Genomic DNA, 26,314 nt, shown 5'->3' on the forward strand with positions numbered 1-26,314 from the left:
TGGAGGTGTTTTGGAGTTTTGGAGTCCTGTGCTTTTCATTATGGCAGATGAAAGGGGAATATTGATGTAATGGGGGAGTCTGCCCTCATGCCTGCTCATGATCGCTGATCATTACATAAACTATCAACAAATTACGATGCAATCAATAAGGTCTAACTCAATGTACATCCTCCACAGAAAACAGACCATGTAGAATGTCAAAAATGTTCCAGCAAAAAAAAAAAAAAAAAAAAAAAAAAAAAACATAAATAAATTAAAGAGGCCACAGAAAAAACATGTTATGTATGTCTCTATTAATTAATAGTTAGATAATACATTTATATGTAGTGTATAGAATGTCGCATTTGGTAAAATTCTTAACATCTCACTGTCCTCACTGATTTTCAAACCCCACTAACCATATATTTGCTAAAAACCCATCTATTTGAGCCTTTCTCATAGTGATTGACCACCTAATATCCCTGACATGTAAGTTTTCAACAGGTTTCACTAGACTTTCACTGACATTTTCAAACATGTTGCCCTCATAAGCATAACCAAACCTGTGTATGTGTGGGCTGACAAACAGTCAAGACTTAACCTAACATTGATCCTTAGCTGTTTAATATTAAATCTGTGAAATATGACACAAGAAAAATTGTAAGCAATAATAATTACAACACCACAAACAAATATGGTAAAAAGAAGCTGATACACTTTTATACAGTACAATTAATTTGTAGGTAAAAAAAAATCTGTATTCTAAGCTATAGATAGGCGTATAATCTGCCCATAGATATACTAATGTATTTCTCAGTGTGAAAGCAAGAGAACATGAAACATTTAAAATATGTTAAAATAAACCAGTGAACCAATAAACCAATAAACCAGTGTCCAATTTTAACATTTTGTCTTAGAAGCCTAACAAAAAAATGGTTTGTTTTACATTTATAATGCAACTGCTTTTCAGACCAATACAGTACTAATGTACAGTCTATCTCTTCCATCTTTTTCATTCACTTTTTCCTCATTAAAAATATTGTTAGGACCCTATCACAATGTAATCCAGTCAAAAGCACTATGTATCAATCAATAAAATTAAGATTTCTATTATGAAAAAAATAAAAATAAAATAAAAAAAGCTATAAAATGAAAATTTCTATATTCCATAAAGCAGCACACAAAAATCTTGAGTGTTGAGTGTGGCCAAAAAACAAACAAACAAAAACAACCACTAAGGTACAATAATGAAAACTGACACAACAATAACACAACCCCCCCTTTAAGTTGCAGTATTCAAATCTCACTGTACAGCGCAATGTTTGTTGTGGAGGCTTTAAGTTGGTAGTGTTAAAACTTACAAATCTGTTGTGTATTTGATGTCATAAGCTACTGGTCCCTCCATTGTGAAGCCTAAGAAAAAGGACACCTCCTCCATGCTACATCCACTTCGAAGATCACCCAGGTAAACTGGCCGCACAGGAATTCTAAGATTCCCACCATAGTGAACATAAATAATCCCATTTTCTGTTTTTCCCTTCACTCTTTGAAGTAAGTTTTGCACCTCTGGTTCTCTCCATATTGCTCCGCTCTGCCATAGTTGGTGGATATTGGGGTGTTTTTCTTTGTCTACCACCTGATCTATCTTTGCTTTATGGAGTACCCTTTTCAGTTCTTTGGATTTTCCAAGGTAGAAGTGAGCAATGGCACTCTTTGCTGGGAACAAATGGGAGAAGCGCCGATGAAAGGATCTCTTTGTAGATGTAACATATGTACATATGTTCTTTGACAATGTTGTGTTATCCATGTTGCTCTCTTTTCCAGGCCATAGTAGTAACATTGCAAGGTAGTAGGCCTCAGTACAATCTGAATAAGTGCCCTTCTCTTGGAGGACGATATTCAGAAGGTGCAGAAGCTCACTAAACTTCTTTAGGATTGGCGACTTAGGCTTAACACAGTAAAGAACAATGTTTGCCAAGATGAAATTCATTTGGTTGATGTAATTCTTAGAATTTTCAGAAATGAACTGCCATTTCTTTAAAATGAGTTCCATTTGAGACCCATTTTTTTCAGTTAGACATTGTAGTAACCCAGCAAATGTATTGGCACGCTTTTCCTCCAAATAGCATCTGTAGTCCTCCAACTTCTGTCCTAAACTAAGATTTGGTTGACTTGCTCTCTCCATTTCTTTCTCTTCTCCAGACTGACAGAACAATTTAACATATTTTTTGAAGAGTTCTGAAACTTTTCTCTTGTTTCTGTCCTCAGCCGTTTCTCTTTCAATCGACCTAGGTTTTAGGTAGGTGAAGTAGTTTTCGAAAAATTCAAAAATTTCTTTCATTCTTGGTTTCAAAGAGAATAAATATTTTTCATGGTTTATTAGCTTGGGAACGAATTCAGCAGTCCTCTGATCGGTTTTGCGAAAACTGTGAAGAGAAGAACTGTTTTTTAGGAAATGCAATAATGATTCCCATTGATAACCATCATGTTTTCTAAAGATTTTCTCTAGAATATCAAAGATGATCATTGCAACATCGATCTCACCAACATAGCCAGACGTATTGTAAGTCCTTTGTCTTTTCCTCATGGGTTGATCAAGGAAATCCATATGGTCATCCTTCTTTGCAAGATCCTGTGAATCTTTGAATGCCATAGTGGCCTTGACAGCCAACTGCAAACATTTCTCTATCTCCTCCGGAGTGAGTTCATTTTCCTGCTCTGTTTCATACATAAGTTTCAAATGACCTTTGTAAACCTGCCCCAAAGTGTCAGCAATATAAGAGTTGGATTCCTTTTGTCTTGCATCCTGTGCCCATTCCAAAGCAGAGGTGAAATCTTTCTCTTTCAGGTAGAAGTGTCTCGCTAGAGTCTGAGGCACTGTTGCATTTTTGTCAAATCTTTTTGTGGCAAGTGTCAAAACTTCTTTGCTCTCTGCCAAAGGCATTTCTTCAATCAGAGGAGAAAAGAGTGTGTCTTTGTCATCACCAAGTTCCTCTCTTTGACGGGTGATCAGCATTCTCAAAATACTTTGAATGAGGATATCTTTGCCCATACCAGATTTGTAGAGTTGGTTGCAATGCAGTAAGTTGGTTGTTATTTCACTCAATTTAAGATTATGCTTACTTGTTAGGACTTTAAGGCAGTTTTTTGCAATCATTTGGTGCAGGAAGCGAACTGCTTGATAAGTGCCACATTCCTCAACATTGAAAGAGATAAGCAAGGTTGAGTAAGGATTCATTTTTTCTTCTAGTGTTTCCTGCTTCCAAAGATTCTTGATGCCAACAAGTTCCTCACATAGTGACAATGGCATACATGAGCCACGCACATATGTATTTAACAGTGCTAAGAATGAGAGTAACTGTCCTTCTTTTGTTGAGACATCAAGGTCTTTTAGAATGTTGCACACAAGGTTTTCTATGTATTTTTCACTGAAGTCTTTAGTCATGATCATAAAGGCATAGAATGTTTCAGGTTTTTCATGGTGGCCTTTGAGTTCCTTCAGCTTCATCTGGAAAAAGCCCTGCTCCATTGTGGATAGTTTGTTGGTAATGAACACACTGTCAATTCTGCTCTTTCTGGAACTCTCACTCGGAAACTGTGATCTCTCACAGTTAAGGATGATCACCATCAAACTCTTCTGTTTTTTTTTTTCATGTGCTGCACGGAGTATGCACCGCTGTAGGTCCTCAACATCTTCCCAGTTATCCACTAAAAGGAGAACAGGAGTGTAAGTTGATGGTTCTTCCTTTCCATAGGTCAGCAATTGTGTAACTTGGACTGCTATTTCACTACTTTGCGCAGAATTATTTTTCAAGACAGCACACCTGAATTTTCGTCTCAGGTTCCACAGGACATGCATGGCCAGTGTAGTTCCACCACAGCCAGGGTGATGGAACAAGTTAATTATTACACATGGAGATGAGTAACCTTCTGTTGGTGTTATGAAGTTGTGTAGTTCCTCATACTTATCACGTTTTATGAATGGAATGGACCCTGGTCTTTCTGACAGGTAGAAGTTCCACCATTTCACTTGGCCACCTCTGTAAAAGTCTTCCTCAGTTTTGTTCTTGAATTGGATGAAAGAATCCATTGTTTCAATCTCTGTATTTTCACATTCATTCTCAGCAAGTATTTCAAGGACTGTCATCTGAGCCTCCTCCTTTTTTGTAAGAAGGACTGAGCTAGAGCCAATGGAGGGCAGGTATCTGTTCGCTGAACTTGTTTGAGGCTCCCTTGTTTTCTGAATGGTGCAATTGATCTCATTCAGACTTAACTCATAAATACATTTACTTGTGATATCAATTTTACACCGAGTTTCTACTACGTGTTTCCATTGTTCAAATACTGTTAAATCTTTACATATACAAAGCATATTGTCATCCCCTTCAAGTTTTTGGTAAATTGCACAGAATGTCTCAGTGACTGGGTTAGAGATGTCTTTCACGGCTGAGTGGAGTAAAAACATAACCACTAATTTCTCCTTTGATATAATGTCAGGCTTGCAAATAAAAGAAATCATTTCACTGACTTCTGTGGCACGTTTTTTCAGCCATTCACCATCGCTGAAAGGCATATCCTCTTCAGTTTCATTGACTTGACCATTACAAAAAACCCAACTGGTCTGTGAAAACAAGTTCAGTTTGCTAATAATTGTAGAGATAGTGTTGTCTGTAGTGTTGTACAACCGTGGATAGTGTATATTAGCCATACGATCTTTGCGATAGTAACTGCAGGTTCCATTCTTGTGGGACTCTGGATCAAAATCAAGGACCACAAACAAATTAAGGTCTTTTAAAAAACTCAGATGCTCTAGTTGATTGACATGACACTTGTTTGTGATGACAATAAACTGTAGAGAGTTTTCCAGAATGTCCCTCCCATGAGTGATAAGTTGTTTAAGTCTCTGACCTTGAGAGCTTTGTCGTATAGATGGACTGTCCTTCTCCTCTGCTGACTTTCTACATAAAGCCCAAGACTTCACATCATCTGTTACTTTCTTCATTTTCTCCTGAACAGATCTAGGATTTTTATCAGCAAGAATATTGATGGTGTTTGCCCCAGAGCGAATAAAAAGGCATTCTGTTTTACACTTCTTCCCCTCCTCCTTTACTGTAACAGTATAAAAAAGCTTTTCTAAAGTTTCAGAATAATTTGGGACAACATCAACTTCAATAACCCACTTGTCCACATTGATGTTGTCCGGACATTTTACCTGAAAGAATTTGGGAGGCCTAATGCACGTCTTGGCAATATTGGTGTTTTCTTCAAAGTGCTCCTTGAGACGTTTATCAAATTCATCAACGTATTTATCAAGAGATGTTAACTCTAATCCAATAATTTGTCCATGTTCATACTGTGGCTTGTCTCCAACTCCAAAATGGATAGTTCCATTTGTTCGAGAATTCATGCATGCTGCAGCAAATCGAAATACTTCATCTGTGAATTTTTTAAGGATATCCTTCTCTGAAGCATTCTCTGTGTTTGCCATGAGCTTGTACTCATGCACAGGGTCAACAAGATTGCTTGGACCCGTTTCAGGAGGAAGTAGTTCATTTTGTATATATACAAATGATGTACTGATTTCATCAAAAGGACGTGGCTTGCACACACCTTTTACAAAGTCCTTTGACGTGTCCAATAAATTCTCTGAAAAGTTACTCTGACCCAGGTGCTCTTTGGTCTCCATCCTGATATTTTTTGGGTTTGTTTGTGCACTTCTTGCCCCATCTCCTTTCTTGTACTTGAAGTCATTCAGATCCTTCAATATTAAAGCCTCTTCCTCTTGTAAGTTTGGTGTATCATGCAATAACTCCTGTCCACCACCTCTTGGTATGTCCTCCAAGTCCCATGACAAAGTGTGTTTAACTGCTTTACCGTCACTGTTTTCCTGGATGCTTAGGCGTGGGTGTATCTCAAGTTCAGCAGATGTGCTGGTAGGTTTTTCAACTGCTGCTTTGTCTTGCTGATAATGTTCTGTTGTAGAGGTCCCTACTAATGCATCTGTATCATCAGGTATGGCCCTGCTCCTGAACATTTCTGAGGGCATTTTTAACTCAGACACTTTTTTAATTATTTGAACTGCAGGTCCATGCTTCCAACCAAGATCTATCAAGTCTTTTTTATCAAATAAGAGGAGACATGCTCCTGAAACATCTTCATTGTAAAGAATATCAGCGTACTTCTGAGGGATTTTGACCACATCAATGAGCCATTGGCGAACATCCTCTTTGGTCCAGTCATCCATTTTATGAAGTTGTGTCTCCATGCCTGCTGTTCTGCTATGTTGGGTACATTCTGCAAGCTGAAAGAAAATATATAAAAATTATTTAATATTGTTGCTCAACTCGCCTCTACAGAATCCCCACCAATACTAATAAGAATGTTAAAGGAATTTGATGAAACCAATAGCTCAAAAAAATGACCAAAAATTCTCTTTAAAACTTGACTCTTCTGTAGTTACATCGTGTACTAAGACTGACGGAAAATGAAAAGTTGCGATTTTCTAGGCAGATATGGCTAGGAACTATCCTCTCATTACGGTGTAATAATCAAGGAACTTTGCTGCCGTACCATGGGTGCAACAGGCGCAATGATATTTCGAAACTCTTTGGTCATTTTTTTGAGCGAGATGCTATTGGTCTCATCAGATTCAATGAACTATGCTAAGCTATGCTAAAAGTGGTACCACCAGACCCAGAGGTCGGCTGAATGGATTCGAAAACGGTAAAACTCAACTGTTTAACTCTAGGGGAGTTGGAAGCCTATGAGCCTATTTTCAAAAAAGTGGAGTGTTCCTTTAAGATTGGGTGAAATACATGTCCACTGAAGGATTTTCACCTTGAGAGAATGCATATCCTCATTGTCATATTGAAAAAAATGTCCAACAACTCAGGGAATGAAGAGAGGGTAGCAGCTTCTGTTTCAAGTTTTTGTATTTCATCACAGTGGTGTGTGAATTCATGATACTTAGTCTCATGAGACCAGAGTATGTATTCCCAGAAGTCTATATTTTGTAAATATGGGCCTTGGAAAAGGCTAACTGACTTTATCGTGCTTTGGCTACAGTAGGATAGTTCCAGTGAGGACAACAACCAAGCATGACACTTCTGCAGGCTGCATCTTACTCCGTGAGATAAACAGTCTTTTGATAGCTTTTGCTGTCTCTGAGACACTCACTTGTTATTATTCCTGCTCTAAATGACTAAATGAAAGCGTAAAATGAAGGCCTGATTATTTCAGGGGCCATTTGCCCTGTCCAAATACCCACACTTGGCCACTTGACTAAACCCACACTATCTTGAATACCGCTTCAATGTGGCATTCAAGGCTAAGCGTATCCCATCGTGCATTATGTTCTGGAATTCACATGCCATGAAATCGCGAGATGTCAAAGAAAACATTCGACTGTAAGTTAAATTAATTATATATTACATATAATTTGCTAGTAAAACAAAGTGTTGCACATTTTATTGATGCAAAGATGAGTAGGCTATGTGTATTTTGTACATCATTTGCAACTGCTTTTTATCACTCAAAGAAGCACCACAATTTTAAAATAGTGTCTTCTGTTAGTTACATAGCAACCACTGAACAGACATTAAGAAGTGTATTTTAAAATGTAAAGTATTTAAAATAATAATAATAATAAAATAAAAAAATGCTCTGTAAATGCTTGCAATTTTTGCAACACTGTAAGTGTGTCCCATCGGGTGATCAAAAGTTCTACACACATTTGCAATCTTCACTCCTACTTGAACACTTGAGCCAAATACAGGAAATACGTCATGTAAGTAGACAAGTGGTCAAGTGCAAGTGTGGGTATTTGGATAGGGCAAATGTTTTTGAATTTCTGTTACTTTTGCCATATTTTCACACTGAATACAATGATTTGCTAATCCTCTTATAACACTGTCCTCTTTAGTGCTAAGAAATAAGTCTCCTGACAGTTCTCTCCCAAGTGCTTCCATTGTTGTCAGCATTAAGTCGGAGAATGATTCAGTGGGCTATATAACACTTTTAAAGAGAAGTAATTTCTTTACAATTAAATGTTTTAGTTCAACATACTTACCTGATGATCAAAAATTGCCTTAAACTTACACCAGAATTTTTTTTCTTTCTAGTTTTATTTGGTAACTTTCAGGAGGGTGTACTCATTTCTGCAACACAATATTTTATCACTTTTATAAGAAAATCTTATTTTCCTGAATAATTTTGACATGCTTCTTTGGTAATTGATCAAACAGACTTGCTGGAACATTATGGCCTGGTTTCATAGACAGGGCTTAGCCTAAGCAATAATTAGACCTTAGTTCAATTATGATATTTAAGTAACTTTTATAAAAGTACACTTGAAAAAAACAATGACACTGACATATTTTAAGATATGTCAATACAAGTTGCTTCAACATCTCAAACATGCATTTTAGTCTGGGACTAGTTTAAGCCTTGTCTGTGAAACCGGGGGTGTATCTCTGAAGAATTTAAACGTCTTCTAAGTAAAGAGTAATTGCTGAATTTAAGTTTCAGAGGGGTGTACTCATTTATGCTGTGCACTATATGGCCATTCTACAGAATTTGTTCAAAGTCAGAGACAACTTAAAAACATCTTTTAAAAAAATGTCTTTTTCCACAATTTTTTTTATATATGCAAATTGTATAATATCCAAAGTTTCTAGTAATTGTGAAGTTAATTATCATATTGTGTTTTCACAAAGTTTTGAATATTTTTCCTCACCCCAAATTTGTCACTACCAAAACACATTAAAATAAATAATTTAATAAGGGTTACATTGATCTATTAAGATTTTGTTTACATCTATAAATATCATCTGTAAATATATTTTTTATATTTTTCACAGGTAAGTCAACGACAATTTTGTGCTTTTAACAATATTTCAAGTGAAATTTATGAGATTTGTTGTATTTTGAATCCAATCTTTCTTTGTAAAACACATGAAGTTTATCATACTGATTTCAAAATTAAAGATTCATTAGTTTGAATATACATTGAACCAAACACTATTATAACATCTTAGTTGATCATTTAATATACTTTATTTTTGACAAAACATCCCATGTTTTGTCGTGCCTGCACATTTTCAGTAATATGTTGGTAGTGACCACACCACATTACAGAATTTTCACATACCAAGACACTACTAAAACATATTAAAATACTAATGATTTGCATAACTGTACTAAAACTTTGTTTAAATTAATAAAATGATTATGTTTCCCAAATAAAATGATTATGTTTCCTTTTGTCACTACCAAAACAATGATGATATATTTCTTTCAGGATTGTTTCGGTAGTGACAAATTTAGATACTTTTGAGTCTAGCTCAAAGATGCTAATCAGCACATGGTTAGCTAGCACAGTTCTGAACAGTTGTACACACATAAAAACTAAAAAAGTTTGCTTAATTGCAGAAAAATGCCTTGTCTGTAATTACATGCAATTTTTCCCCCAGCACTTCAAATGTTATTTTTAATGTGATGACCACAAACATTATTTGTTCATCCTTCTGAGATTGTCTCCATTGTAAAACCGAACGTTTAAATATGTAGGAAATTCAACATTTGATATAAAACACTTATTTAAAAATAAAAAAGACAATAATTACCACTTTAACCAGCAGGTGGCGGCAAAGTAGCATTTATTTGCGCATATCAGCCACATCGTTTTTCACTTCGTTTTTGACTAAATATTAAACATTATAAAATAGCTAGGTTTAAAAATACATTTTGAAATACTCAAAACATCGTAAGAAAAACAATAACTTCTCATGTGAATGAATGACACAGAAAGTGAGCTCTGCGCTTTCCCTTTGTAATCACAGCAGCTGTCAGTCAGTGCAGCGCAAGATCAATGATTTCAGCACACTTGTGAAAACGTCTCAGGTTACGCATGTAACCATGGTTCCCTGAGAACAGGGAACTTCGACTCTGCGCTGAATTCGCGCTATGGGGAACGATATACCTACGCCGCCATGCTAGAGGAGAGTGCATGCCCAAAATGTCTGAACAAACGTCCGGCAGTTCCAGGGAAAAACTGGGAGCAACTCTCCAAGGCTGTCAGTGACAGCATCCCCTATGGCTAACTGCCCAAGCTGAGCCTAAAGAGACCTTTCGTAAAAGGCCTGCCAAGGCCGCTCAAGGCATATGGGACCGACAACCCGTAGGAAGTGCTCACTTAAAGGGAATGTGGCCAGGGAACCAGAGGAACCCCGGCCAATCACTAGGGGAAAAAAATTTACCCCTGACGCCACCAAGGAGGCCGTACCAATTTAGCGAAAGCCAAATATAGACTGGGCCAACCTTGTCTGGAACACAGAATCTCTAGGCGGAAACTCCAAAAGAGGAGGGCATGTAGGAGCGACTGCGAAAGGGCAGTGAGCAACTCCAACCCACACGCAGAGATGGGCATCCTGGAGAGCGGAACTCAGCTGAGCGCTATGACCCCTTGTATTGAGGGGAGTAAAACCACTCATCTTAGGATCTACTCAGCTTCTGATAAGCGCTGAGGAGGCTGTGCGCTAAAAACCCTGGCACAGGGGAGCACAATCCAGCCTGGGGCCAGTCTGAATGGGAGACTTCACAGAAGTCTACAACCAATGACCAGCTTAGGGAGCTAAGCACAATTACGCAGTCAACCCAGAGGGAAGTACGAGGCTCAACCTAACAGACAGACCGTACTGTAGGCACATAACCATGGAGGCCGAACAAAAGGGGCCTAACAACATAGCTAAGAGTTCTATAGAGAACTAACATCACAACACAACCCAGCATACCAAGGGGGGGCACTAGCGAGCAGGCAATGGAGTAGATTGCAAGTTGAGAGAGCTCTGCACAAAATTATATTTTTTTTACCTTTTCAAATAGTGCTTTGGTCGACGTTTTGATACAAAAAGACTATCCAAGACTGTCCTGCATCTTCGAAGACGATTTATTCCCTGTTAAATGTAAATGGCGAGCAACCTGCATAAATATAAATATACGGGCAAGGCCTCTGCTAACAAGACGAGCGCCGACACACCTAGCGTTAGCAACGAAACTAACACGACATCCGAGATGGCTGAACAAGCTCAACGAACTGGAGAGCAGAGTGATATAACGATGGTGATGAAAGAAGAGTTACTGTCCTCTATAAAAACGGAGATGACCACACTTTTCCAAACCGAGTTAAAGTCAATCATGGCTAAAGAGTTTGATGGAGTTAAATCAGAGCTACAAGCAGTTAGACAGGAGATAGCTAACAACACATCAGCTTTTCGGTCAGAACTGGAAGTGATTAGAACAACTGTGTCGGACATGGAAAGAGGACTCTCAGGATGCTCGGATGATATCACGGAGCTACAAAATTCTGTGCGCAAACTGGAGGAGAATTTTCAAAATCTACAAGAGAAATGTTTGGACATGGAAGGCCGGATGCAGAGGTCAAATATCTGCATTATGAATGTAGCTGAGGAAGATGGCTCCAGCACCCCTGCTTCTGTTTCAAGGCTGAATAAAAAAGTCCTTAAAACGGATAAAAACGTGCTGATTGACAGATCCCACCGCACTTTGCAGGCGAAGCGGATGGATGGCAAACCAAGAGCGATTATAGTAAAACTACACTACTATCAAGATAGTGTAGAAATCCTCCGCCTCGCTCGGGAGTCCGGCCCGCTACAACACAGCGGCTCAAACATACTTATCTTTCCTGATTACCCACCGAGTGTAGCCCGCGCCAGATCGGCGTTTAACGAGGTCCGTAAACTGCTTCGAGGACAAGAGGGGGTCCGCTATGGTCTCCTACATCCAGCCTGATTTCGGATCACGTATAACGGGACGGACAAGCAGTTTCAAGTTTCAATACAAAATACAACAATGAGGCCTATTGATATGGGACTATAAAGTTATTTCTTTATTTATTTTTATTTACTTTTTACCAGTATTAAGGTCTGTTAGAAGATAAAAAGCACCACTCCTTTTATATATTTTATTTGAAATTGGGACTATTTTAAAATATCTTGTTAACATGTCTGTGCAGAGCAAGCTGCAGAGCTAGAGCTCTTTAAAAAGCACTTTATGTGTGGATTTGTTAATTGTGAAGGGTTATTTTTTCACCATGTTCTAGTTGGTGACTGGGGAAGTTACTGTTGCACTAAATTGATTGCTTCTATTTTTTGTTTTGCTGACTCTAAGTTAGTGGAGGGACCCTCTTCTGTTTAAGCGGTACAAATGTTAGGCTGGATCCGTACTACTACAATTTATAAATACTTAACACTAATATAAATGAACGCTTACACTGATGTATCAGGTACTTGCCAGATAAACATTGTTAGTTGGAATGTTAAATCTCTAAATCATCCAGTGAAACACCGAAAAGTAATCTCACACCTTAAGGAGCTGAATGCAGATATCACCTTCCTGCAAGAAACCCACTTGAACATATCTGACCATTTTAGACTTAAGAGTGGGATGGGTGGGACAAATTTTCCACTCTAGCTTTCATTCCAAATCTAGGGGAACGGCTATTTTGATCAAAAAGAATATCCCGTTTGTAGTATCAAAAGTTGATGCTGACTCTGCTGCCCGTTATATAATAGTAGTAGGCAGACTGAACAGTACCCCAGTAGGTTTAATGAATGTGTATGCACCTAACTGGGATGATAGTGCTTTTTTTATCAGCCTCTTCTCTCGAATACCTGATATAGATACACATCATGTCATATTAGGAGGAGATACTAACTGTGTACTCTTGCCCTCACTGGATCGTAGTTCACCCAAGACTATGCAACTAACTCGTTCAACGGTAGTACTTAATCAGCTTCTTAAAACTTATGGATTGACTGATGTGTGGCGCTTTCAGAATCCTGGGCGCAGATGCTACTCCTTCTACTCAGCGGTTCACAAAACATATTCTCGAATCGATTATTTGTTTGTTGATAATAGTTTACTGTCAAGTGGGCTTATCTTATGGCAGACTATGCGGAGCCGAGATGGTTTTATAACCCAGTCCAGCATGCTAAAAGCGTTCTGAACATTCCCAAGTTTATTGATTATCCTGATACGTGTGCCCGCATTCTCCACCAAATAATATATGTAACGAATGTAGCGGTTCGTACAGTTATTAATTAATTTATGGATGAAATATGAATATAATAATTCAGGTTATGAATAAATTATGATTCATATATCAACCCAACGGGGAATTAAACATATATTGTGAATCAATTACAACGAATTATAATCAATTACATATATGATTAGTTCTGGTTTAATAATTATCTAGAGAAACTGTTCGTTTGTCCAGCAAACTAAGTCCCTCACAGAATATTATAAACAGAGTTATTTCCTGGCCATGAAAATAACTAAAGCATAAAGCGATCGAAAAACGTTAAAGTGACCTGGTCTTCAGTTGAAAGAACAACAGAACAATCGAGCATGAATTATGTGTTTAATATATGCAGCTACGGCTACCGAGATTATACGTCAAAAATATATACAGAAGTATACACATATATATACACGAGTGAGAATGAAGAAAGGACATGGAAAGAAAGATGATCAAAGGATGGCAAATTACACAGTTAACGTAAACCCTTTTGAGAGAGAGAGAGCCAGCACAGAAATCAGTTTAGACAAATTCAGATAAATGATAATACTTGCTTATTGGTTCAAGTCCGTGTGTAGCAGTTTCAATGCGCCTGGCTGGGTTGGTCCTTTCAGAGAGGGTTTCTCCGGCGGGGTTTTCAAAAGAGGTTTAAGCTTAAGTAACTTAGCCGAAGAGAGAGAGAGAGTCTAAAGAAGTGGTCCTCCCGAACTGCGCGCGTGGTTGGGAAGCGCGGTCACCTGAGGCGTCCGTGCACGAGGTGCTCGTGAGTCAGTCGGGAGACAAAGGAGAAGAAGAAGAGCAGCGCGAAGAGACAAGAGAGCGAAGAGACAAGAAGGAGCGAAGGTGTGTGTCGTTGTCTTTATGGAAACCCAAGCTAACACACCTCCTGAATTGTAGCAGCCAATAGAGGCGCAGCACTATTTGGCGGGCAAAGTTGCTTTGTTTGGTCTCCTAGCTGAATTTGCATACTTAATGCCCATCAGATCGGATTTCGAGATGGAGTGGGTTCTTCACAGGATCATTAAACACATAGAAAAATGCATTTGTCCGTTTTGTGACATGTCTCAATGAATAGCTCGAGTCCGGAGCTTTGAAACGAGATCAAACTCGATAGGTCAGAAAGGCATAGAAACCAAGTTATGGTTTACAGACAAAATTATATCGTTAAAATGCACACTAGCACAAATACACTCATTTAAACACTAGGAAACATGCATAGGCTCTAAAATATATCATATATATATTCCAGCATAGTGGTAGTTCACATATACAGTTAAAAATGTATGATTGTGTGTTTCTGTATGTGCCTGTGTGTGTGCTTTTGTGTGTTCCTGTGTGTGTGGGGTGTTGGAATGTGGATCTGGTCAGTCTCTGGGGGGGGGGTGCTCCTTTTGAAGTCACCAAAGAGAGGAAGTTGGACTTTACTGTTTACCATCGCTTGTCCACAAAAGTGTCAAGTGGGCTTATCTTATGGCAGACTATGCGGAGCCGAGATGGTTTTATAACCCAGTCCAGCATGCTAAAAGCGTTCTGAACATTCCCAAGTTTATTGATTATCCTGATACGTGTGCATATGCTACATTACTTTCATTAGTAAGTAAATGTGAATACCAGGCAATAGTGATATCAGATCACGCACCATTGTTAACTACTTTAAACTTGCCTACCACAAGTAGTGGATATCGACCGTGGCGATTTAATACATTACTACTTTCAGATACTGAGTTTGTTAAATTTATTTCTAAGGAAATACATGAGTTTTTAGAGCATAACCGGACCCCAGGGGTGTCCTATTGTCTAATTTGGGAAACGTTAAAAGCCTATCTCAGAGGCCAAATCATATCGTATCGCACGACAAAAAAATAACTGATCCATTAGAGATTAATAATAGGTTTTTAGAGTGTTAGTCGCAACTATATACATCTGAATCCAGTAGAAATGAGGCAATGTTTGATTCATTTTTTAGCAAATTTACTCTGCCTACTATTGACAAACAATATGCCTCAGATTTGGAAAGACCATTCTCAAAGGTTGAAATATTGAAAGCAATTGCCACCATGCAAAGTGGAAAATCGCCGGGGCCTGATGGTTTTCCGAGTGAATTTTTCAAAAAAATTTCTTCAGAACTTTCCCCTATCCTACTCACTGTCTACGATGAGTCCTTCATCTCAGGGTCATTACCAGAAACCATGAGACAAGCAGTTATTTCTTTAATTCATAAAAAGGGTAAAAGTAAATTAGACTGTAGCTCACATCGACCTATTTCATTGTTAAATGTTGATAGTAAAATATTTGCTAAACTTTTAGCATGTAGATTAGAGACTGTCATACCTTCAGTAGTGTCTGATGATCAGACTGGCTTTATCAAAAATCGATATTCATTCTACAATATACGCAGACTTTTGAATATTCTTCATTATCCCACTCCACCCAATATACCTGAGGTGCTTCTGTCACTTGATGCTGAAAAAGCATTTGATAGGGTGGAGTGGGATTACCTCTTCTACACTTTGAAGAAATTTGGCTTTGGTACCAAATTCATCTCATGGATTAAAGTTTTATACTCCTCTCCGGTAGCAGCAATTCGGACAAACAATAACATATCATCCTTTTTCCATTTAGGCCGCGGGACTAGGCAGGGTTGCCCATTATCCCCCTTATTATTTGCACTGATGATTGAGCCCCTGGCAGTGGCAATACGTTCTGACAATACTATTAAAGGTATACGGAGGGATGAATTCGAGCATAAAGTATCCCTTTATGCGGATGATACGCTCTTGTATGTGTCTGAGCCGCTTAAGACCCTGCCTCGTCTACTGTCATTACTTGATAATTTTGGAAAAATATCAAGATATAAAATAAACATGCAAAAAAGTGAACTTATGCCGATTAATGCTGCAGCCAGACTTATCACATTCAATTCCTTACCATTCAAATTGAGTAAAGATAAATTTAAGTATTTAGGTATATGGGTTACCAATAACTACAAGAACCTCTATAAAACAAATTTTATTCCATTGATAGATTCTATAAAACAAGATTTTGAGCGATGGGGTACGCTACCGCTATCGCTAGGAGGTAGGATAAACACCATCAAGATGAATATCTTACCTAGATTTCTATATTTGTTCCAGTGTATCCCGATATTCTTAACCAAATTGTTTTTCTTACTGATAGACAAGCTGATATCAGCTTTTATATGGAATGGGAAAAATGCACGTATCTGTAAAAGTGTTTTGCAGCGACACCGAGAACATGGAGGACTATCATTGCCCATTTTTCAGTACTATTACTGGGCAGCCAATGTTCGTGCTATGTTATACTGGTTTAATTCGCATACTGGTGGTCCTAAGTGGTTGTCCCTTGAGAATTTGTCATGTCATCCTGCTTCTCTACATGCACTACTCAACATTGCCATCACCTCATCCAATATAAAAATACTCTATGAATCCAGTGGTTAAACATTCCTTCAAAATATGGGGACAATTTAGAAAACATTTTTCACTTAATGATGTATCAGTCTATGCTCCCATAGTAAGAAATCACATGTTTACTCCTTCTATTATAGATTATTCTTTTGGTACCTGGTCTGTAAATGGCCTCAGGGTACTGAAGGATATATATATATATCAAAGGCACTTTTGCAATCTTTCAGCAAGTGAAAATTAAATTCCAAATTTCCAACACCTACTTTTTTAAATATCTTCAACTTTGCAGTTTTGTTGCAGCATCTGTTAGTCACTTTCCCTCATTACCACCTGAGACACTTCCTGAGACTGTTTTAAAAGTGAGTCCATACGCTAAGGGGGCCATTAGTAAAATCTATAATGCAATGAATACTCATAATTTGGGACCTCTGGCTCACGTGAAAAGATTGTGGGAAGAGGAACTGTCTATAGGAATCTCTGAGGATGTATGGGAATTTATATTGAAAAACATTCATTCATCTTCAATGTCAAAAAATTAAGTCAGACATAGATCCTCACTGTGATAGATGTGAAGCCGAACCAGGCACTCTGTCTCATATTTAAATTTATTTCCGACACATTGGGGACAGTCATAGAGCATGATGCCATGATCTCTGTATTTGGCATTGTACCGCAGCATTATCACTTAAATCAAAACAACAAAAGCCTCATAGCATTTACTACTCTTTTAGCTCGATGGCAGATACTGTTTAAATGGAAAGACAAGTCTCCTCCAACTTTCAAAATGTGGCTCATTGATCTCTTATACAATCTGACCATGGAAAAATAAGGTATGCTACAACAGGCTGCGCCTATAAATTTTTTGATATCTGGCAACCGGTTCTGGACCAAATTAGGAAGGTGGATCCCTCTCTAATCTCAATTTCAGAGGAGTAATGTACTATACATACTTGTGCTTTCTTCTCTAAAACATATTAATGATTGTTTTTTTCCAAATTATTATGTGTATTGGTGCAACAGGTGGGGATTGTTCCTAGGTGGGTTGGTTAACATAAAAAGAAAATGTATTATTGTAAAGTGTATCTCATGTTTGATAAGATGTTCAATAAAAATACTTTGAGGAAAAAAACCCAACATACCAAGTGGTATTCAGGATGGCCCATAAGGCCAAAGAACTGAAAACATAGCATGCTGAGTGCAAGACCAACCAGGTAATTAGGTAGTTGTGGGTGCCCACAAAACAGCCCATCCAACACAATCCAACGAGCAGTGTACTCGGTGAAAGCACCCTTTTACTCTTTAAGCAAGAGGAGTACAGCGTACGCCAACACGTGCTAAAGAAGGCCCCAAAATGTGGCCTATAACCTCAGCAGGCACGTGGCATCAGCTCGTGGCAGTGTTATCGAGGTTCAGGCTAGACAGACCGACTACAAAGGAGGTCATTAGCCAGCATTAGCCAGACTGATGTGTTCTGAGTTTGTCACACCGCAGAAAAATGTGTTATTAACCACCCAGCCAAATTTGAATGATTAAAAAAATCTGCAAGTAAATGAAAGAAGTTATCAAAATTTCGAAAAAATAAGCAGTGCTCTCTGCTCTCAAACACTGAGGGCGTGTCCGCTGTCTGCGCTGAAACCACACCCACTCGCGAGAGCTGCAGTCTCAACTGACTTGAGTCTAACGAGTCAAACATACTGATGCATATAAAAAGAATCATTTAGTGGGTTGCAAATTTTAGTAGAGTTACTGTGGACTACCTACTAATTATAACATAAGCAAACTCGGCAACTTACACTCATTGGTGGGCACGTACTGCCGACTGTTGTCGAGTCGACAAATGACGGTGCCACGAGATGGGAGGATGAAGTCCGAGACAGGAGGATGAAGTCCGGGACGGGAGAGACTCTGTCTGACCCCATATATCATAGGTTATCGGTGGGACGGTAGGAAGGCCGAGGCAGAAGGGGGGCCAAGGTCTGTTCAGTCACATTCACCAAAAACAGCTCGATCACTTTAGAATCCTTAATATCATCGTTTTAGGAAATTTAAATAAGGAGACCGAGCATATTGTATATTATAACAACCATGTAATATGCACAATTAAGCATTACACAATTCACAGTCTTTGTAATGTGTTTCAGCAATACATTTGTAACATTTATAAAGTGTTTAGAAAGAATTCTCAGTATTGACTTTACAGGGACTTTAAGGCAAGAGGAGTACAACATAGGTCATCACGCGCTAAGGAAGGCCTTTAACCTTAGTCAGACATGTGGCATCAGCCCGTTGCAGCGTTTTCAAGCTCCAGGAGGAACAAATAACCGAACTGCAAGGAGGTTAATAAGTCACCTGGAGCCCTGGCCAACCAGCAGCATACTCGGTAAAGCAGCTCTACTCTCTTAGCGAGAGGAGTACACTACAACATACACCAGCATGTTCTGAAAGGAGGCCCAGAGGGCCTACCTGTCAACACACAGCGCTAGCTAGTGGCCACTAAAGTTCTAGGAGCAAAAATAGAACCAAATTACTTACGAGGTATCTACTTAGCTTAACTAGAGAGGAGAAACCATGCTCAAAGAAGCAAATGCAGAAAAACCGAACAACAGAGCAGTTTAACACAAGAACTCACCCTGAGAGGCAAGCCACTCAGAAACGTACTCAGTAAAAGCACCTTACTCTCAAAGTGAGAGGAGTACACAACCGAACTCCAACATGATACACAGGAGGCCTATAAGGCCTACAACTTGCAAACACATGGCGTCAGCTAGTGGCAATCACGACCCATCCATGGTGATGAGTCACATAAAAACCTACACAAAACTGTGCCAACATGCAATCTGAAAGGAGGCCTTGGTGAGGCCTTCAACTCCAATAGCACATGGCATCAGCCAGTAGTAGTTTCATGACCGAACCAGCCAGCAGGCCAAGTACTCAATAAAACCACCTTTACTCTTAAAACAAGAGGAGTACACACTCCGCCAAAGTACTCTACAAGAGGCCTGACCTAGGGCCTACTCTTAACAGAGGTGGGCGTGGCCGATGGCAGTAACGAGTAATACAAAAGCAACACAAACTGTGCCAACATGTAATCTGAAAAAGGAGACCTAACAGGGCCTACTACTTTAGCAATGCGTACCGCAAGCTAGTGGTCTTAAAAGGGAACCAAGCTCAAAGGGGACCAGCTCTAGACCCAACAAACAGTTGTGAGTAACTAGCTTAACACAACCTGAGCTAAGTCTACACGTTCCAACAGGCAATGTACCATAACTCACATAATTACAGGGTACAATGAAAAGCTAACATGGCCTACAAGGCCTACAACTTCAAACGGACACGAGCATAGACCTGTAGCAGTGCTAACGTATGTGAGCAAAACTCATGACCATACACCAACAGCGCCCGTAAACACAAGCTGCAACTAGAAGGAGGCTAAACAACAAAGAGCCAACAACTTCTACAGTTATATGTAATATAGCTGCTGTGGCAATGATCACATAGTGGCAGCTAACAGAGATCAAACTAACAGTACGACTCCAACAGGTGATGCACTCAGTGAAACACATAAACCCTAGTTGGGGAGTACAAAAACATCACGTCCTTAAATAGAGGCTAACAACAGCCTACTATTATAAGAACAGGTGTTAACCTGTGGCAGCACTAGAGTAAAGCTCACATACATGTAGGGCAAAAGCTTAGAACCCAAAGCAAACAAATGCTAATAAAGGATAAATGTTCTCACCAAACAGAACTTATAGATCTGTACTGAGCCCTAGAGGACAGAAGCTAAAAAGCTAGCACCGTAGCTCAAACTTGAATGAAATTCAAGGAACTTTTGAACAGGATGAAGATGTCACAATTTTTCTTATTTTGTTTAAATATCTTTTTTTTCCATTTAGTACTGCGCTTCAGAAGCAACAGAAGATCCTTGCATGTTTCCCGGAAGAAAAATTAAGTACAACTTACCTTGATATTTGAATTCAAAAGTTTTCACCCCCCGACTCTCAATGCATCGTGTTTCCTTCTGGAGCATCAGTGAATGTTTGAACCTTTTTTAATAGTTGAGTTTGAGTGCCTCAGTTGTCCTCAGTGTGATAAAATGGATCTCAAAATAATTCAGCCACTGCTGGAAAGGGTTCAAATATGCAAAAAATGCTTGAAAACTGAAGAATCTGCAGACTCATGAACACCCATCACAAAACATAAAAAACAGTCGTGGATCATCCAGGTAACCACACACAGTATTGAGAATCAATGGTTCATATACTTATGAATGGGGTTATTTTAATAAATTCAGCTATTGTTTTGTTTTGTGAACTAAATGCAAACATCTTTTATGTAAAATATCTTACTCGGGACAGTACTAAATAAAAAATTTAGTACTGGGCTTAGATACAAATCTGAATGGCTAGGGGTTTTTCCATGCCCTCCCGATTTCAGACATGGAGATCAGAAAGGAATGGAAAAGCTTATGGGAGCTGCAGAGTTCATGGACAGAAAGGAACCGCTCGTTGAGCCAGCCGTGTGCGGCCCCTTTCTTAATGCACCCTCACGGCAGCTGCAGCCTGCCAGAAGCGCGTCTCACAAACACCAGCAGCTCCACATATACAGCAGCCAGAACAACGCTCGCTGCCGGACGCAATGACGTCAAACACGGACGTCATCGTCATCCAAAATCGGGGGAGCTGAGAGACAATACAACTCTCTCAAACTACCCAACAAGCTCACCTGCAAGCCCCATGATTGCAGCCGCTGTTTTGCCTCAGCACAAATGGGGCCAGAATCACCAGGCGCAGATGCGGACACCTCTTCCCTCGAGAAGAGTGCCAAACCAGAACGGAGCGTCCCAATAGGGAGACGCTCACAGTAAATAACAGAAAGCACACAGACAGCGCCCTTAAACACTGTCTATGTGCGCTCTTCTCCCAGACAGAAAACACCCAGAAATGTGTATATCAAGTGTCAAAACCTAGGACACGGATTAACACACTTTCTTGAAACGTATGTAAGGCATAATATAAGATTCCCTTACTGGATTTGATACAATAGCGATCAGACAGAACAGTCCCTCAAGACGAAAAGATACTGACTGATTGTCTAGGCGCTACTTTTATACTTACGGGTCGCGTTATGATGACGTCATAGGCTGTCGCCGGCCAATAGGATTAGAGTGGTTTGATTCTCTGGCTTTCAGATATCAGTTCACGTGTGACGTTCTCCAATGTGGTAAAATGCAGAGTTGAAGTTCCCTTCGAAAGGGAACTCTTTTTTTAGCACACCGTGAATAGACTAGGTACAGCTGTCTATTTTACTGACTTTGACCTCGTTGAGAAATGACAACACAAACAGCCATATTCTCCACCTCTTCAAATATCAGCTAGATAACCAGCATGTTGGAAGCAATAAACCATCCCATTAAGACTCCACACTGGCCTGGCCTGCAACTATAAAGGTTTTGGTATTATTTTATCTTTTGTGCTGTGCAGTCCTGTGTCTCATTTTGAAATTCTGTTTCATGGGTCTGTTTTGTCTTTTAAAGGGTTAGTTCACCCAAAAATGAAAATTATGTCATTAATGACTCACCCTCATGTCATTCCAAACCCGTAAGACCTCCGTTCATCTTCAGAACACAGTTTAAGATATTTTAGATTCAGTCCGAGAGCTTTCAGTTCCTCCATTGAAAATGTATGTGCAGTATACTGTCCATGTCCATAAAGGTAATAAAAACATCATCAAAGTAGTCCATGTGACATCAGTGGGTTAGTTAGAAGTTTTTGAAGCATCTTATATAGATTTTGTTCCAAAAATAATAAAAAATGCGACTTTATTCAGCATTGTATTCTCTTCCGGAATCCTTTCCATTGAATTTATTCCATTGAATTTATTCCTTTGAATTGATTCCACTGAATTGATTCCACTGAATCCTTTCATCTGTCGGCATTGGTAATTCACTTTTACGTCATTGTTTTTGGCGATTAGGACATCCGCGACATGCACACTTGCGCGCCATTTTAAAAAATAGCTTGAATACAGCGTGCGTCTCCCTCAGACTGTAAACGAAACTCTGGCACACCAGATAACACGTCAGCAGCGTCTTACGTCAGCAGTGCGCTGCGGTTCACTGAACCCAAGTCGTGAACCCGGATGAACAGCAGACCCGGAAGAGAATACAATGCTGAATAAAGTCGTAGTTTTTGTTATTTTTGGACCAAAATGTATTTTAGATGCTTCAAAAACTTCTAACTAACCCACTGATGTCACATGGACTACATTGATGATGTTTTTATTACCTTTATGGACATGGACAGTATACTGCACATACATTTTCAATGGAGGGACAGAAAGCTCTCGGACTAAATCTAAAATATCTTAAACTGTGTTCCGAAGATGAACGGAGGTCTTACGGGTTTGGAACAACATGAGGGTGAGTCATTAATGACATAATTATCATTTTTGGGTGAACTAACCCTTTAAGTTCTTGGCTGCTTCTCATTCTTTTATTATCTTTGCATCCTTGTTTCCTTTCCTCATGTCTTGGCTCCTCCCCTTTAGAATGTGAGAGAAGGATGACCATAGGAAAAAAGAAACTTGTGGGGGAAAAAAGGATAATTTTTGAATCTGCATTGGAGGATGTTCCATTTGTCAGTCTCTTTCAACTCAATTAAAGGACTATTAATGTAATATATTTTTGAAAATGACTCTACTTCTGAGGATAGCGATAATAATATTAAATATTTTTAGTAAACAACAACATACCTTTATATATTCTGGATCATCTGATCCTTCTGCTTTCTCCATCTCTACTATTTAGTCCTTCGTCATGACATCTTTAGCATGCTGAAAGAAAAATTAAACATGTTGGTTGTTTTTTCTGATGCAAAAAACAAAAACAAAAACACTTTGGTACTACTCCACACAATTATTTTCAAATATAATCATAACACATATAAAAGTTGGTTGGTTGTGTGTGTGTGTGTGTGTGTGTGTGTATGTTTAGCTATATTTGTGAAAACAAAATTATATGCTTGTAAGAGTCATGCTAACTATTGAGAACATTTTAGGTGGTCTTGACATTTTTAAAGTCTCAGTCTCATCAGTCAAATCATGATTAGCTTTAAATCTACTAATATGTTTGGAGCATCGTCACATGAAGCAAGCTCAACACGATTTGGGTAGATAAAACTAAACCAATCCAACATGGTTTAGATCAGGTTCAGCAGTATCAGGTATCAGGTATGTACTTTTTTCTGTGAGGATAAAGTAAATACTTCTGTGTAGCAAAAGAGTATGCAAGGATTGAGGGGGATAGAGAGATTTACTTGTCCCTTGATCTTTTTATTCTTCTATTATTTCATCTAATTTATTGTTCCCTAAAATGTAACCTAGATCCTGTCATATTGTTGCGAGAAGCAGCATGCCATTAGGTTTAGAGTTGACAAATCCAGATAAATCCAACCTGGTTTAGATGAGGTTTAACAAGCTCACAACGCTCAATATAAATGTTCTTTGTCAACTTAGGTTTGATCCATAGTTTGCAATTAACACACGGAACACAGAGAACATCCGTTTGATTCACTTCTCCTGAGAGAGAGAGAGAAATTCACTTCATGAGTTCACACTTCACATATAATTAGATAGAGTAAAGGTCATTTTTGACGTGCTGTCAGGAGGGAATGTGGCCCCGAACCCAGAGTACTCCCCTCAGTTGTGATAGAAATAGTTAGAACTAGAAGTGAGGAGATGGAGTAGTGGAGGAATGCTGATAATCTGTTAACTAGTGATGGGGAGTCGACTCTAAAAGAGTCGACTCCTGTCTATGGTTAAGTGCACTGTCTATGTCTATGGTTAAGTGCACTAAGCAAGGAGTGAACGAAATGAAGCGAGGAATTCGGACACTGACGAATCGCGTCAGAGAGCTGTCGCAGAAACTTTGTCACATACATTTATGTAGCTTACTTTAACAGCTTACAGATAACAGTCATAGTGACTTTAGTTTGTAATTATACATACCTCCGTGTCAGCTTTAGTATTGATGGTAGATTATATTATTGCAATAAATATAGATTTGATCTTCCATAGTTAACCGTGTGGATTAAACTAACCATACATAAATATAATAAACTCACATCAACAATAAACACATTAATAAGTGTACATGTATGCATTTTTTATGTATTGTATTAATTTTAGTATCTTTAACTTGTGTCCAAGCACATTTAAGATAATGATCATGTGCTAGCACCATCCCCCGACCATTATAATGAGATGAATTCATTAAAGAATCCCTGCTTTCTCGTCTATTTAATTCTGACATAATATTCGACCACAGATGCTTTTCGTGACTTTTCTCTCGGTAAAATTAGGTATCAGCAATTAGCAATGTTGATACTGATCAAGTCATCTCTAAATTGGACTAATTTGGACAGTCTCGCTAAACAAGTGGTGTTTTAATGAAGGGATTTTAAGGCTTTGTGTCGGGGAAAAATAAATTAAGTGTGTAAGGACTGCCATCTTGGCTTATGTATGACCCTGTTTTGATGTACAGTAAATGGAGTCGAGGAGTCGATTCCATCGACTCCTACAGTGGGAGTCGACTCCAAAAAATCTGGAATCGAACACCCCTACTGTTAACCAACAGAAGTAAGTCTGCTGTATATTGTTGTATTATATCAAGAAAATGCAATTACCCTGCCTCCTTGTTTAGATTTTGTATGTCTGTTGCTACACATTTGGCCATTGTATTAAATGTAAGGCATTGCTTACAATATTACTGTTATTTATATTTGTTTGTTTCTAAGGAATGCATTATACTGTATGGCCAGAGATGTACAGTTATTGTTGGATATGTGTGTGTGCCTGTCCATGAGGAGGAGGAGCAGAACTGGACTGCAGCACACAGAAGTGTGTGTGGTTCTATGTGTCTGCTCAAGGACACAGAAAACTGTGGTTCTACTCCAAGAACCTTATAAGGACATCAGCCATCTTGGCTGAGTTTACTGGAGTTCAAGGACACAAAATCCAGACAGCTTGCACCTGCGAGGCCTTGAGAAGGATCTGGAAACTTTGGAAAAGCTATAATGTACGTCAATCAAGAAGATAACCCAATGTCTGCAATAAACAACATGAGTATAAAAGACTGATGAGTTGATGACTCTTTGGATACTGATACACAAGTACCCCTGACGCCTAGAAGCCCAGAGCTGAGGACAAGAAACCCCAAGCTGAAGATGGGAAGCCCAGAGCTGACTACACCTTTGACTCAAGAGTGATTACTGTATTTCATACCTTAATGATGAAGTTCTATTTGCCTTTACATTTTTGTTTATTATAAAAAGAAAAGTAACCAATTAAAAGAAATTTAACTGATTACAAAAGCTGCCTACCTTAGCTTGATTTATAGTGTTTTAAGACTTTGAACAAGAACGTACCACAGAGGAGTCTTCTGACCAAATTGTAAGTAATTTAAAATGCTTATAATTTAGGCCAGACTCGACTTACTTTACCTAACCTAAGAATAATAAATAATAAGGTTAAAAGGTGTTAAGATCAAAATACACACCGCAAAACAATATATACCTCTTATCGTTAATTGAATTGATTAACTGAATACATGTCAATTTACTCGCAGTTGATTGGTCCATTTGGGACTGCCTTGGGTTTGTGATCTCTAACCCAGAATAAAATCTGCTCCGGAGCAGGTTAGCCTTAAAGCGCAAGTTACCATGGCGATAAACACCGCTAAAAACCAATCCACCATCATGAGTCTGAAAAACCAGAGTTTGCTACCTGGGTAGAAACTGAAACTCGCTTT

The 26,314-nt window shown here is 38.8% G+C and overlaps 1 protein-coding gene across 1 annotated transcript; it reads right to left on the minus strand.

Moving 5' to 3' along the window:
- Positions 1 to 243: 243 nt before the first annotated feature.
- On the minus strand, positions 244 to 6,244 carry LOC125261693 (sterile alpha motif domain-containing protein 9-like). Its single transcript, XM_048180255.1, has one exon. It carries the CDS (start codon positions 6,242 to 6,244, stop codon positions 1,337 to 1,339), a length of 4,908 nt encoding a protein of 1,635 aa, XP_048036212.1. The 3' UTR covers positions 244 to 1,336.
- Between the last annotated feature and the right edge of the window lie 20,070 nt (positions 6,245 to 26,314).

The sequence above is a fragment of the Megalobrama amblycephala genome, unplaced genomic scaffold, assembly GCF_018812025.1.
Source record: "Megalobrama amblycephala isolate DHTTF-2021 unplaced genomic scaffold, ASM1881202v1 scaffold465, whole genome shotgun sequence".
Lineage (NCBI taxonomy): Eukaryota > Metazoa > Chordata > Actinopteri > Cypriniformes > Xenocyprididae > Megalobrama > Megalobrama amblycephala.